Source organism: Nothobranchius furzeri, chromosome 14, assembly GCF_043380555.1.
Source record: "Nothobranchius furzeri strain GRZ-AD chromosome 14, NfurGRZ-RIMD1, whole genome shotgun sequence".
In the NCBI taxonomy this organism is placed as follows: Eukaryota; Metazoa; Chordata; class Actinopteri; order Cyprinodontiformes; family Nothobranchiidae; genus Nothobranchius; species Nothobranchius furzeri.
The window spans coordinates 37,271,626-37,287,173 of record NC_091754.1 but is presented as its reverse complement, the minus strand read 5'-3'; the positions used below and the strand labels follow the sequence as shown (position 1 = coordinate 37,287,173).

General features: G+C 43.0%; 1 protein-coding gene across 6 annotated transcripts in view; it reads left to right on the top strand.

The window, feature by feature from the left end:
- Positions 1 to 15,548, top strand: part of kalrna (kalirin RhoGEF kinase a) — a 210,746-nt gene that overhangs the window by 158,868 nt on the left and 36,330 nt on the right. For 5 of the 6 annotated variants that reach the window (XM_054746558.2, XM_015965717.3, XM_054746559.2 and 2 more), the window contains 6 exons: positions 11,270 to 11,476; positions 11,619 to 11,671; positions 13,969 to 14,115; positions 14,380 to 14,469; positions 15,192 to 15,310; positions 15,420 to 15,486. In XM_054746558.2, the coding sequence (XP_054602533.1) occupies positions 11,270 to 11,476; positions 11,619 to 11,671; positions 13,969 to 14,115; positions 14,380 to 14,469; positions 15,192 to 15,310; positions 15,420 to 15,486 (683 nt within the window). The remainder of the gene's footprint in view (positions 1 to 11,269; positions 11,477 to 11,618; positions 11,672 to 13,968; positions 14,116 to 14,379; positions 14,470 to 15,191; positions 15,311 to 15,419; positions 15,487 to 15,548) is intronic. The other variant, XM_015965718.3, reaches the window with a different exon arrangement.

Here is a 15,548-nt window from a genome sequence, read left to right as displayed (position 1 = left end):
GCTGTATAGACACACACACACACACACACACACACACACACACACACATACCATGGCTACTTTTTGGTGTGTGTGTGTGTGTGTGTGTGTGTGTGCGTGTGCGTGTGCGCGTGCGTGCGTGCGTATCAGAGAGAGACAGCTTTGTCATCTATAAATGGCTTTGCTGGTGATTTGAATGGAAAATGAAGCGTTAAACAGGAAGCTGACAGCTTCTCTGTCGTTGCGGAGAATCAGATATTCTATTGAGCAATCGTCTTTCCTGCAGTTCAGCCTGCTCTTGCACAGGGTGTGTGCAGGCTGTGACGCAGACATTGGCACTAAAACTTATTCTACTGGACTCTGGTATTTTTTGAGAATAGCTGCTGTGCAGATGGCTGCTGGGATGTGGCGTCTCAGCAAGGAGACGGGGCTCTTGGTTGCAACAGTTTTCCAGAGAGCTGCTCACACGTTCCTGGGTTCTGATCACAAACCCTAAAACCAGGATCTCACTGTTGTGTAACTTTTATATGGAATTATACGGAGCTATGTTTGATGCTTTTGTTTCATTAATGACCGAAACTTTAGTCATGTGACAAAACCACAAACTCACGTGCTTCTTTGGGCATCATGCCACATTTTTTCCCCACTTTCGTTCTGAAGTGCCTTAATGAAAGTTTCACCTTATTGTATTCAGATGTCAGCCTCCAGCACCGCCCAAAGCTGTCTCACCCGTTTTAGGCTTTTGGACTCCTGGTACCTCATGGTAACAATGCCAGAAACCCACTAGAGCTCTTATTTTGAGTTTAGATTACCTTTTTATAACTTGTGTGAAGTTTGGTTTTCGCAGAGCAGGAAACAATGTAGGGACAAGTTTTTGACCTCATGGTAAATGTGTGTCCTAATTGTGTTTCCCAGGCGTAATTTTGTTGAATATGTACAATAAACAAGATTTTAAAGTCTAATAATGAGAACGATCTGATATCTGCCTGCCAGCAAAGCATTAAAATAAGAAGAAAACACGTCAGTCATCCTTTGAATTTCACGTTTGTGGGAAGTGCACTGAAAGACGTGCTAATATTATGAATATACTCTAAAGTAGCAGTGTTGCTCTCACTTCAAGTTGTTTACTCCCAGAAGCTGTATTTAGCAGTGCACGTTCCCGTGATGGGGCAGGCTAACTTTCCCCTTCATAACACCTGTAGCTAAAGCGCAGCTCCGGTGATCTAGGAGAACTAGAAACCCTGACCATTTAGTGTATTTTTCTCTGTCGCCTGGCTTCGCATTCTTGTCTGACTTTGCTGTGAACTGGGACTGTTGGAGGCAAACTGAGAATTAATAGAGAGACCGGTGAAATGCTTTGTTGATGCCCACATCATTTATGTGTATATATACTGGACTATTTGTGTCCATAGGCTCGACTTATACATTTTTGTTCCCAATGGGAGGTTCCCACCACCGCCATTTTGATCGTGTCACAGGTCCCGTCATTCCACACAATCCAAAAATGGGGAAAAAGATGGAGCTGAGGGTGGGGTTGTTCCATTTAGAATAGGGTTGAAACAAATGAACCAGTGTAGCTACTAGCTAACTTAGCTAGTCAAAGAAGCTAAGAAGGGCTAGCTCACCCACATGGCAGACTGGCTCTTGTGCGATGAGCCAGTCTATTCACACGCACACACACACACACACACTCAAACTTTTTCCAAAGTGAACTTTGGTCCCCTGCACTTTTTACCATCCAAAAACAATGTTACGCTATGTTAAAAGGCTAGAGTTTTAAACATATTTTTTGTAAACATACTGTAAAGACACCCCTGCGCGGCCCTCACGCCATGTCTAAAGTCAAAACTACATTCAGACACTAGCTACATGCTAACCCAAAGCTAACAGAGTTTTCCGGACGTTTTCAGCTAGAAAATAGCGGTAGAGTGACTCCAAAGTAAAGGCACCTCCGACCTGCTTAGTCACGAAATCATAACTAGGTAAGATGAACCGGGGATATCGAGCTTTGCTGGTCCACTGCTGTGAAAGATCCACGTGTCCGCAGTTGTTGATGGTCCCTTCTCTGGGAGCAGATTAGGGGGACATTAGCTACATGCTAACCCAACGCTGACAAAGTTTTCCCGAGATTTTCGTGTAGAAAAATGCAGTTGAGCAACTCAAAAGTGAAGCTGTGTCAACAAAAAGAGCTGCAGTGTTTCTGTGGTCTCTTTCAGAGATCCAGCATGACTACAGCCTTGCTTGGGAGCCGCCCTGGCTGTCCCGGGAAGCGGGAAGAGCCAGCCGCTTGCTCTTCTCAGACAGGAGACGGGAGAACCTGGACACCCACTCAGGGTTCTTATGCAGCCTCTCTAACATGTTTGACCAAGCAGTTAAATGACACAGCATTTCTCTCCATTCAACCAGCTGAATAAAGTACAGAAATATGAATGTACTTACTCCTGCGACAGGTGCTCTGTGCAGTTTAATTTTCACAGATGCATAGTCTGTCAGGATCTGCTCCGACCCCTCTGACTCTTGGTCCCGTCTACCCCTAATTAGTTGCTTATTGGACTCACCTGCCCCTTGTTATCCTGCCCATGTGTTCCTGATTGTCCTTGTGTATTTATACCCCCTGTTCTGCACTTGTCCCTTGTCGGATCATCGTTGTGTTTTCACCCTGTTATGTTGCTCCTGCGGTTTCATCCTACCTGCCATGATTCATTAAATCCATTTTATTTCACCTGAGCTGCATTTCTGCCTCCTGGTCAAGCTCCACCACACATGGGTCCACCACCACCGACATCGCATCGTGACACAGTCGTGCTAATACACCAATAAGTAATTCAAAAACGCATGAAAGTAAGCCAGTCACTACAAACAACCACAGAGAAGGAGGGATACGCCTTATATACAGTGGCCGTCTGGCCATGGTGCTGAAAGAAAACGATGCATCACCTGTGTAATCTTGTGGCCACGAGTAAATGCTTTTATCTCAATGTCACCAGACGGGCACCGTAGGTCTCTTCTGGTTTCTGGATGTAAAGTTCTCAGAGCTCTTTGTGGTTTAAAGCTGCTGCCTCCTGTTGACCAGAGGTTTTTGCCTTAGTGGTACCTATTGTTAGACTTCATGATGAGTAGGTAGGAGGGGTGCTGTTGGACTGTCTCTAAAACTCTGAGTTAAACTTCGTTTTTTTGTTTTTGTTTTTTTTTTTACCAGAAGCCAAACTAATAAAATGATCTCACTTGTTCTGATGATGAGGTTTTTCTCTGTGCGTTTGATGATACCTGGAAGTCTGATTTTATTAAATCCCTCTGTAAATTCATTTGTCAGTAAAATGAAATGGAGTGCTTTAAATAAATATTTTACAATTGTATGCATTTAACTTCATTTTCATCTACAATGTTTGGTAGCTTTTAAACTTTGTGGTTATGAGTCAAACACACACGGCTGGTAGATAGATCCTTTCCCACACAATCAGCAATGTTTTCTTCTTTGTAAAACCACAAACTGAACCAGTCAGAAACAAAACCCAACCCGTCAGCTGCTCATTTAGCTGATGTGTTGATGAAGACTTGAGTTTTTAGGTGATGAAGATTAGAATCGGGGGGGCTGTGGGTTAGGGTTAAGGGTTACTGTTACTGGATGCTGATGGGAGACCCTTAAAAAAACAAAGAATTAATAGACATTGTTTATAATTTAATGCTTTTCAACTTCCTGTTTTATATTTACTACATTTTAAAATAGTGTCCACACTTTCAACCTTTTTGGATTTCCCTTAGATTTTTGAGCAGTTTTACTCTTAAAATTATTAATTTTTTAATTACTTAATTCATACTTAAATATATTTGTTTCTACTTTACACTTTTTTCTTCTTCCATTTACTTTTTTTCTTGCCTATTTATATTTTTCACTATCTAACCTTTTTTATGTAACGTTGTCCAAATGTTTTTATTTACTAAATGTTTTCTTAGGTTTCAGGTTTAGTCTGCTAAACCAGATTTAAAGAATACTTTGAAAACATTTGGTAATTTGCAATATGAAGGGTTAAGTGATCCCATACAACTGTAAATCTGGAGCCGTGCTCACTAATGCAAAATGGGTGGAGTTTTAACCCGAGGGCCAATCATGGTCATGAAGCCAGAAGGAAATGTTTATGTTTATGTTGATTAATTTAGCAGATGCTTTCAACCAAAGTGACGTACAATTGTTAACGTATAGGACATGTTGTGAACTGTGGAGGAAACCGGAGTACCTGGAGGAAACCCACGCATTCATGGGGAAAGCATGCAACGCCACGCAGAAAGGCCACAGCTGGGTTTCGAACTTGCAACCTTCTTGCTGCGAGGCAACAGTGCTAACAACTGCACCACAATGCAGCCCATGTTTTAGTTTAACCATAATTATTTAATCATCCTTAAAGATGCACATTTACTCTTTTTGAGACTGGCTTCATGATCGTTTTGCAGGTCATGTGTGCTGAAAACGGCAAATAACTAGTTTTGTTATTAAACATGATCGGCCACTCTGAGCTGCATATGTAGGCTGAAATTGAAAATGTTCTTCAGACCCATCTCCTGCATTAGCCACAGAAAAGACATTAGATGAAAACAGATACTTCTACATCACTGCGGGAATTAGTATTAATGGCCCTGCCCACCTTGGCTTGAGTTGACTTATGAAAAGAAGAGAGCAGAGCACATCTCTGCTAGTAGAAGCTAACTGTTCACATTAGCAACTCCACAACATGGTGGAATAGGTTCAGGCTTGTGTCATTTGTGGTATCAACATCCAAGCAGAGTCTGCATCCTTTGCACGCTGAGTTGAGGAAAGAGGTCATTTACGCTCAAAGGGCAAAGGTCAAACCACTGCTTGCACGCTCCGTCCCACAGCGCTCCTCCTTGAGAGTTGGAGTTGGGGTTGCACACGTTTCGCTGCTGTTTCTCAACAGTAGAGTGGAGGTCTCTAGTTTTGTTGCGCCCTTCCTGTCAGTAGGCACGGTAGGTTAGGGGAGGGGGGCGGGGCATGGCGCTTAGCCTGGCGGGTGGACAAGCAAATCCTGGCGGGCCGCCAGGCTTATAAAGCGCTGGGGGAAAACCTGCCGTCCATAAATAAAATGCTTGTTCATCTTTTTGCTCCTCTAGTCACGGGGGCATAAAACGTTCATATTTTACAGTTTTTCCGCAAGGTATTTTTCTGGCTGCTCCGTGCCTGCCACCAGATATCTTCGGCTCTATTTATGTTTTTGAGGGCGTAATGGCGGAGCTGCAGATGTCAGCGGCGTCCTGACCAATCACAAGCTTGCTTGCTTGCATTCGTCACAACGCAGACGGAGAACTATAAATTAGGCTTTACAACAGGGGTTTTTGTATTGTTTAGTAATTGTTTTGTTTCATTTGAATAACTATATGATTTTAATGGCAGATCCATTTTGTTGTTTTCAATTTGTACCAAAGAAGGAGTGTCCTTAGCTAAAAAATACATAAATAAATAAGTAGCTGCACTAATATAACGTCATATTAGGCACTGATTAAACATTTCAAACAAGTGTCACAATAGTTTGTCAGAAAATCTCTTGCATAGCTGGCACAGCAATAGCTCAGGAGGTAGAGCAGATTGTCCAGTAATCAGAAGGTTGCAGGTTCGATCCCGGCTCCAGATAGAGAATTCTGCTGTCGTGTCCTTGGACAAGACACCCACCTTGCCTGCTGGTGCTGGTCGGAGGGACCAGCGGCGATGGTGCTGGGTAGCCTCGCCTCCGTCCTGTGCCCCAAGGCAGCTGTGGCTACATTGTATCTCATGTGAATGTGTGTGAATGGATGAATGATGCGTGTAGAGCGCTTTGGAGTCCTCTGGCTCTGAAAGGCGTATACAAGTGCGGGGCATTTGTCATCATCATTATTTCAATCAGGAGTCCTTCTGGCCCGGGGCCTTACCACTGTTCTCTCTGATTTCTTCTATAATCCGCTTAGTGTTGAGATTATTTCTAGCATCTTCGGGCAGGATTGGGAATAGCAGTTGACCTAACAATCGATGCTGCACATTTTGATCTTCAGCGTATTCCGATTTATACAGGTGTTTTAGGATATTTGGCAAAAGCATTGTTTCTATGTATAGGAGCTACAGCATTTTCTCCATCTCTGCTTCAAGTGTAATTGAGTTAATGGCTCTGTCTGATTGGGTGTTTTGAGTCTCCAGGCTAGGAGCCTCCCTGCCTTCTCACCTTGATTATACTATAACTGTTTCAACCACAATACATTTGTCTCTAATAAAAAGGTGTTTTCATTTTAAAAAGTTGTTTTTATTTCCACACACTTTTTAGCTTCTTTTGTTTGGTAATTTTTTTTATTCGGATTAGTGCAGGAAGCTGTGGTTGGAACAGTTAGAGGTTTCATGCGGGTTTGTTTACTTTATTTTCATGGCGGAGGTTTTTTAAACATTTGAAACTTCATGTAGTCTTCTAATTCCTGATGAAGATGGCATTAACTGTCTGAGTGTGAGTTGGAATCTGTGAGCTGTGTCTGCTGACGCTGACACAGCTGCATTGGAGCAGTCAGCAGCTCCTTAAAGCTGGCCTTTGTTCCTGAGCCAGATGTGTTTTTAGAGGAGCTCTGGAGACTCCTAGTTAGTATGGAGTCCTTCAGGTGTGTCCAGCACTCAGAAAACTACAGTTACAGGACTGGTTGTGTCTGTTTATCAGATTAAATGATGTTGTGTAGTCTGAAATCTGAAACTCAGCTGGTACGAAGCAGTTCACCACGTTTACTTTTTAATAATAGTGTCTTTCATTCAGAGAGTCTGTCAGGACTGACATGAGCGCTGCATGTTGGTCGTTAGCCAGTCAGTAGTTGGTAAAACCCATGGACATGTACGTGTGTGTGTGTGTGCGCGCGCGCGTGCGTGTGTGTGTGTGCGTGCGTGCGTGTGTGTGTGTGTGTGTGTACTTTTGTGTAGCTAAATGTTAACTCAGCTCAGACCCTGGACTTCGGCACATCACTTCAGAGACTGAAGTTATGATCAGAATGTACCTGAACTGGTTTGAGTGAAACTGTTCTCCACCATCATCATACCATACCCATAACATGGCCCATCTTAGGTGGTCCCAAGACCAATTGGAAAGGGCCTGAAAATGTTGAGCAGCATGTTTCCACCTGGTGTTTAGCTGGTGCCCTAAGTGTTTGTCTCCTCAGCAGTTGGAGACTCTGGACTCTGCATGTTTTTGCTGATATGTTATCATGTCAGATATAAGAAGACATAACAGGGTTAGGTAAACGGAGTACTTTAGCTCAGTTTTACCTCTGCTTGTGACCATTAAGCTGTGATACTCTATCTAAATATAAAATATCAACCCTGCCTGGTCTTTTCTGTGTTTAATCAGAAGATTCTAGGAGTATTTATTCATTAGGGGATTGTACACACTTCCTTTAGATTCAGGAAACAGTCAGGTTTACAAAAGTAAGAATTTATTTTACAATTAAAACTTGACAAAGTGGTTAACTATTATTTACTGTGAGTGGATGGAACTAAAGGTGATGTCTGGAACCTATGTGTGAATGTGATGTTGGTCAGAACTTCAATTCAATTCCATTATATAAACAACATCAAAGTTAAACTAAATGATCTATGCATCATACAGACTTTAAGTGCTATAATCTGCATTTAAGTGTAGTTTAAAAATGTTCACACTTCTACCACGACCGAATCGTCCTGTAATGTATATCCTGTTCCTTTTGGGAGCAGCAATTTTCTACAAACTACTATGTTTTTATAAATCTCCTCTCTAGATAAAATCACAAGTTGCTTCACAAACACATTAAAACATAAAAAATATATAATAGTGGGAGAGAATATGAATAGCTTTAACTGTTTTTATTGTATGATTAAATAGTAAATGTTAATGTGAATGATTTGTTGTGCTAGATTAGAATCTAGACCATCTTTTCACTTCATCTACAGGATGGCTTGGCAGGCTAGTGTTGGACCTTTGTTTGCAGAAAATCGTTGAAGTGAACCGAGATCGCAATTTCTGCTAGAAAAATTGCAATTCAATCTTTTCCTAAAATCGTTCATTCCTACTACCCACCACAGCTGCCGGTGGTGGTCGTATGTATGTGTGAATAGGCGAATGGTACACTGTAGTGTAAAGCGCTTTGGAGTCCTGTGACTCTGAGAGGCGCTGTACCAGTGTGGCTCATTTATCATTTAGTTATCTATGGCTCAGGAACCATTGAACAGTTTATAATCATCTTACTTACTGATCGTATTGTTACAAGCTGTAACTTTACCAGTGTGTGCATATTTACACTCGATGGGTTGTTCTTTGGGAGTAAAGAGCATCTGACTAAAAATGTAACTTAGCAGGCAGCAAACTGGAGATCAGAGGCGTGTTGGCCGTGGTTCTGCCGGGTAGAAGGGCTCACTGCATGTGATCTTGATTTTGAAGCTCCATCATCACACCCCGGTATGACTTCACTTCCATGTGAGTGACGAGTGAGAAAGGAACCTGCTGACTGGGTTTTTGAGTGGCTGCTGTTCCTCCTTCTCTAAGAGCCACTGTAGTTTGTATCGGATACGTACAGCGCAGGGAAGAGGGAGGAATGAGAGGAATGTCATCAGCCCAGATTACTGTCTTTTCCTGTCAGTGACAGATAGGCCTGTGGGGGTGAGGGCGGGGGGCGGGTCACAAGCCAAGTGTAGCCACAAAAACTCCTTCTGCATTCCGAGGAATGTGGTTCAGTAAATACAGGTTCACTGTGTGTGTGTGTGTGTGTGTGTGTGTGTGTGTGTGTGTGTGTGTGTGTGTGTGTGTGTGTGTGTGTGTGTGTGTGTGTGTGTGTGTGTGTGTGTGTGTGTGTGTGTGTGTGTGTGTGTGTGTGTGTGTGTGTGTGCGTGCATGCATTGCGTGTCTGTTCATGTTCGTGTGTGTGAGTGAGTGCATTCCATGTGTGTGTGTGTGTACGTGTGCATGCGTGCGTGCATGCATTGCGTGTGTGTTCATGTTTGTGTGTGTGAGTGCATTCCATGTGTGTGTGTGTGTGTGTGCGTGCGTGTGTGTGTGTGCTTTTGTGTTCGTGATTAAGATTGTGAGTGATGTTACTTTTAACAGTAGACTCTCTGTCTTTCTGTGGCTGCAGAACAAAAGCTTCCTTTGTTGGCTCTGACCCAACTGGCTGAGTACTACACTCTGAGTACTACAGCTGTAGTACTCACTGTTCAAATGGGGGCAGCGTCTGAGTCCCTCAGTCATTGGGACCAGTGGAATGTTGTATCTCTGCTCTTCATATTCAATCATTAATTGGGACAATAATAAAAGCTAAACTGGAGTCGGACCCTTCATGGGTGGTTTAGAGTTCTGATGTGACGACGAGTCATTCCGGTTCGATTACAGAACATTTCTATGTGCAAAACGATCCAGTGTTTCTGTCCAAAATCTGAGTTTTCCTTTTACAAATACTAAAAACATCTGGATCTAGTGGAGGGGTGCACCTGTCTCAGGTGGCTTATTCCAAACAAACGCTTCCAGTCCCTGTAAACCTCACAAAGCTGTCGCTGTTCAGGGCCATGAGGATGCTTCAGCTCCACTCTGACATCATGTGTTGCTGAGATGGAACACATTCAACGGTTCTACGAATGTCTGAGAGTGAAAAAAATTAAAAACATTTAATCTTCTAATAAAACCAGACAGGATTCACCTGATCAAACCACGCCTGAATTTGAGGTGATGGAGGTGTTTGCTAGTTGGAGCTGGTGGGGAACGGGTTAAAACTGTAAAGAAACATGATAATTATTACGGAATATGCTCCTCCTCCTCGCACTTTTCCCCAGAGGTGGGTGGAGCTCCGTCTCTGTAGGAGGAGACGTTCTGGTCAGGCTTCTGTTGTCTCTGTGGACAAACACACACACACACACACACACACACACACGCACACACGCACATGCACACGCACACACACAGCTGAAATGTTGACCCTGACATGTTTTCTCAGCAGCACTTTTCATTGATATCAGGAAACGTCTCATAAATGGGAGGAAGGCTGAGGATCGTCATCAGCAACAATGAGCATGTCAGCATCTGTGCTTTGTTATACTTTACATATACTTCTTCTTTTTCTTTTTCGTCGTCTTCTTCTTCATTTTCTTTTTTCTTCTACTTCCTTTTCCTTTTCTTTTTCGTCTTTTTCTTTTTCTTCTTCCTTTTCCTTTTCTTTTTCTTCTTCGTCTTCCTTTTCTTTTTCTTTTTCTTCTTCCTTTTCTTTTCTTTTTCTTTTTCTTCTTCTTCCTCTTTCTTTTTCTTCTTCCTTTTTCTTTTTCTTTTTCTTCTTCCTTTTATTTTTCTTCTTCTTCATCCTTTTCTTTTTCTTTTTTCTTTTTCTTCTTCTTCTTCCTTTTCATTTTCTTTTTCTTCTTCTTCTTCCTTTTCTTTTACTTTTTCTTCTTCTTCCTTTTCTTTTTTCTTTTTCTTTTTCTTCTTTTTCTTTTTTCTTCTTCCTTTTCATTTTCTTCTTTTTCTTTTTCTTCTTCCTGTTCTTTTTCTTCTTCTTCCTTTTCTTCTTCTTCTTCTTCTTCTTCTTCTTCTTCTTCCTTTTCTTTTACTTTTTCTTCTTCTTCCTTTTCTTTTTTTCTTTTCTTTTTCTTCTTTTTCTTTTTTCTTCTTCCTTTTCATTTTCTTCTTCTTCTTCCTTTTCATTTTCTTCTTCTTCCTGTTCTTTTTCTTTTTCTTCTTCTTCCTTTTCTTCTTCTTCCGTAAATAATTATTTATAAAGAACTATGTTAAAGTTTGAAAGAATTCACATTTTAGCAGCATCTTAGGGGATCCACTCAGACAGCCCAGAGCTGTGTGAGGGCAGCTGATCCACCTGACGCATGACTGCTGCTGACACACACACACACACACACACACACACACACACACACACACACACACACACAAGAGCTGGTCCCCAGCCGCGCCATTATAGTGTTAAATCCAAACACTGATATTAGGACCAGTTCATTTTCTTGATGTTCTGAAAGTTGAGAATGAAGCTTTAGTGAGGACCTTCCTGATCCTCCCTGTGGTGCTGATTATTCTACACATCTCTGATATACCTGCTGTATCTACGACATCATAGTTAGCTTGGCCATTGAGACATGACAACTTTGAAGATGTCAGCAGTTACACAAAATCCAGAGGAAATGGAAATGTTCAGCTTAACGTGAAAGTCAGCAGATGGCAGCTCAGACGCCAGGACTTTACTGCACATCATCGAGTTTTATTCTTTTTATTATCACTTGTTCCTCGTATGACAGAGGGTTCTCCTTGTCTTTCAGAAAACTACCATGTCAGCAGCTCTGAGGGGAAGAGTGAATCTGTGGCAAACCTGCAGCCACAGCCCTCCCTCAACTCGCTGCAGTCCAGCGCTCCTGGTCCCAGACGTTCTGGAAACACTCTAAGAAAATGGCTGACAAGTCCCGTCCGCCGCCTCGGCCAAGGCAGCTCCATCAAAAAGCTCCCCAACAATAAACCGAAGAAGCCAGGTGAGATGGTGGGAAGTGTAGCTCTGGTCTAATCTGCTTCATGAGTTTAGATCCATTTAAGCGCATCTTTAGAACCAGAACCAGCTGAGACCTACTGAAAGGTCACGTCTTCATCTGAATGCCCTCGTCTCTTTCTTTGCAGGACCAGGTTCAGGCCGAGATGAAAGCAGTAAGCAGGATGACAACACTGATGAGGTAAGCACAAACAATTTTAGCTGAAGTCAGACCCAAATGACCTGAATGACCTTCGCTGCAGCTTAAACCACCCAAGCAAGATAAACCCCACCCATACACAAAACCAAACCTCCACTCTGAATGTATTCAAGCTGAACATGAAGAGAGCATCATATCTGACTGGTCCTCGGCATCCTGAAGCTCAGCAGTTGATCTCCATTTACATAATGGAAAGTAAACACACGGAGTTCCTCTTTCTGTGTGACAGGAGTACCGTAATTTCCGGACTATAGAGCGCACCTCAATATAAGCCGCACCAACAAAACAAAAGGTTTTAGGTCTCCGGCGCACAGCACGAAGGTTGCAGGTTCGAAACTCGGCTGTGGCCTTTCTGCGTGGAGTTGCGTGTTCTCCCCATGCATGCGTGGGTTTCCGCCTGGTACTCTGGTTTCCCCCACACATCACAACATGCCCTATAGGTTATTAATTGTAAGTCGCTTTGGATAAAAGTGTTTGCTAAATAAATAAACATAAACATAAACAAACATAAATTCAGTTCTCCATATAAGGCCCAGACAAGAGTCTAAACATTGTTTTTTAGATCTTCTGCTGTTTGTAATGAAGTCAAAAGGTCAACCTGACCTCACATCAGTAAAAAAAAAGCAGTTTCTCTCTCACTGAACTTCAAGGTGTAGAAAACAAAAACAATTAAAATGTTTTTGTGGGTTTTTTCTTTATAAATTGTAGCAATGACATTGAGTAATCAAAGATTTTGAAGGGTTAACATTCTCAAAATGACTGAAGTTTTTATAGACTGGAGCAGGACTGAAGTTGTTTAACAGATCTCTGTAATATGAATGTTTACATTTTTACATGTCTTCTAAGGTCACAGGAGGGTGGTAACAAAGTGAAGCCTGAGGGTTACATGAAGATTCTGCAGTTTTGGCTTGACACCCCCCCACCCCCCCACCCCCCGACGATAAACAAAATTGGCGGACACGCCGTGTCACCTGCTTCTTTTCTAATCTCACCAAAATTTGTCAGTAATAAAACCATATGAAAGCCAATAAATGTGGATTCTCCGAAAGTTTCCATGACATACTTTTTTAAATCGTTGCCCCTATCGTCTAATCTCACAGCTGAAACAAGCATCCTTAACAATCTGTGCACAGGAAGTGTACCGATGCTGTAGTAAAACTAAAGGTATAATAATTTATTATTAATAAAACATTGTTGCAGCACTAAAGCTGCATAAAAATGAGATTTTGCAATAAATATGCTAAATATTTACATATGGGCTGCACAGTGGTGCAGTGATTAGAGCTGTTGCCTTGTAGCAAGAAGGTCCTGGGTTCGCTTCCCAGCCTGGGATCTTTCTGCATGGAGTTTGCATGTTCTCCCTGTGCATGCGTGGGTTCTCTCCGGGTACTCCGGCTTCCTCCCACAGTCACACCAAATTGTCCTTAGGGGTGGATGTGTGTGTGTGTGTGTGTGTGTGTGTGTGTGTGTGTGTGTGTGTGTGTGTGCGTGTGCGTGTGCGTGTGTGTGTGTGTGTGTGTGTGTGTGTGCGTGTGCGCATGATTATTTGTCCTGTGTGTTTCTGTGTTGCCCTGCGATGGACTGGCTCTCTGTCCAGGGTGTACCCTGCCTGATTGCCTGTTGACCGCTGGAGATGGGCACTAGCGACCCCGCGTCAACAAAGCGGGTTCAGGAAATGGATGGATGGAAATATTTACATATGATTTGTATTAGAGCCTGTTTGTTGGCAGAATCTGATATTAATTTCAGCTATTCACCTGGAAAGAAATGGGTCCTAACGTGGTTTGTGTGGCATTGCCGTAGTGCGACGTCATCGGTAGGCACAGCTCTCCTGTAATACGGTCACCCTACCTTAATCCAACTGCTGAAAAATCTCCCCAGCCACCATTATTGTGAACAGGAGTGATTCATCACTAAATGAAACAAATTGGCTGTGTCCATGATTTAAAACATGCAATGCTGGAAGCAGACTGCAGCGCTAGCATGTCGGCTATCCACTTTACTATTTGCCTGCCTACAGGGGATGGAGGGGGCTGACAGACTTTTCATTACCCTGTAAAGGGTCATTTTAGCACGTACTGGCTCAAGAAAATTATTAAAAATACAAAAAAGGTGCGTAGCATGCCTTTAAGGGATGCCTTGTGAAGTTAGACCCTCAAGCTGGGTCTGAAGACTTATGGCATCCTAGTGCGGTTTGGCCTGAAGTATAAACTCACCTAATACTGTGGACAAATCAGTCAGCAGTGTTTCCTCATCAACATCTTTGTCTCCTCCCTCAGAGAGTCAGCAGTAAGGACTCAAACCCGCTATCTAAAGGGCCCTCTGGGATGCAGAGCGGAGGGGAGGAGGAACAGGAGGATGAGCCGCACCTTCCTCTTCCTCCCCCCATGAAGATAATTGAGAACCCCTCAGCTCAGGATGACAAGGTAACAGAGGTTCTGAGTGTCTGTCCACATGTTTGCTTACATCCGTTGTCCCTCTGAGGTGGTTTGCACCTAAATTCATCATTTCTGCTCATCTTTTGTTTCACTCCTAAATATTCTGAGACACACGTTAGGATTTAGTCTGTTTGATGCAGGATAGTTCAGATGAGCACTTCCTTTTTGTTTCTGACTGTTGTTTCTGCTTTTATCTGGCTTTGCTGTAACTTTCCTTGTGTTCTCTCCTTCTGTCCTCTGTTCCCCTCCAAGTCCTTGCTAACATCTCTGCAGTCGTCTTCTGAGGCGCCCAGTGCTGCAGAGCTGGTTAGTGCCATAGAAAAACTGGTTAAAACCAACATGGTGAGTTGTTGACTTGAACGCAGCTTGTTTCTTTGTTGCTTCTTTGTGTGTGAGACGTTGGGCTCTGCAGTAGTTGTTGCTTTGGGTGTGGGGTGCAGGTCAAAAGCAAACTCCCACAAACACGTCATGAAAAGACATTTTATTTTTGGGTCAAGGTTTTTTTCAGTAGATCTGATCAGATCCTACAGTCAGCCACATAAAGCATCCTGGTGTCCCCCCAAGCTGATCCGCTTGCTTTTAGGGGATGAACATGATGGATTGGTGGTCAGTTTTCAGTCTGTAACAACATGTCCACATCTCTACGTCTGGTGTTTGCTCCGGCCGTTCTTTATGTTGTGGAAAACCCGTCTGTTCTCTTCTCTCATTATCTGTGTGAACTTTTACTTTTCAAAAGCATAACACTCGTCTTGTTTTGCAGTTTTGTTGCTCCCAGAATTTTACGACAAAATGCCGTTTAATTTTCTACTGTAAAGTTCGTGTTTTGAAAATTGGAAATAGCCCGTGGAGTCTTGAAGGAACATTGGGTCCCAGACTGACTATCAGTGTTTCAGTTGGTGTGTGATAAGGTTGAGTCTCTGCTTGGGGACCAGCTGAGCTTTCCCAGTAAGAACAAATGAAGCTTTGGTGCTGCTGCCCCCTGCTGGCAGGAAACACATTGTACACGTTGGTGAATACCTCTTGAACTACTGTTTAACTGAGGTAATCTGATGTCCTGCTTTTAGCCCACGGAGCCTGGAGCATGTCAGGGCTTCCCATCTCAATCTCCACCAGAGCAGAGCACTCCGGTCCAGCCGCGGAACCCGGAACTGGAACAGAGAGCCAAAGCGATGAGAGGACGAATGTGAGAGCTGCAGCTCAGCCTGGTTTCCTCTGCACCGTAGTGACCAACAGACGATCTTGGCTGTGGTGATGTGTCTCATGGGTCTGTTTGCTGCTTCTTTTCCACTCAGGTTTGTTCTGAATGAGCTGATTCAGACGGAGAAGGACTATGTCAGAGACCTGGGTGTCGTGGTGGAGGTGAGACTTTAACCTTATGTGGTGAAGGAAACAGAATCTTGTTGTCAAACAAGATGGGTTTT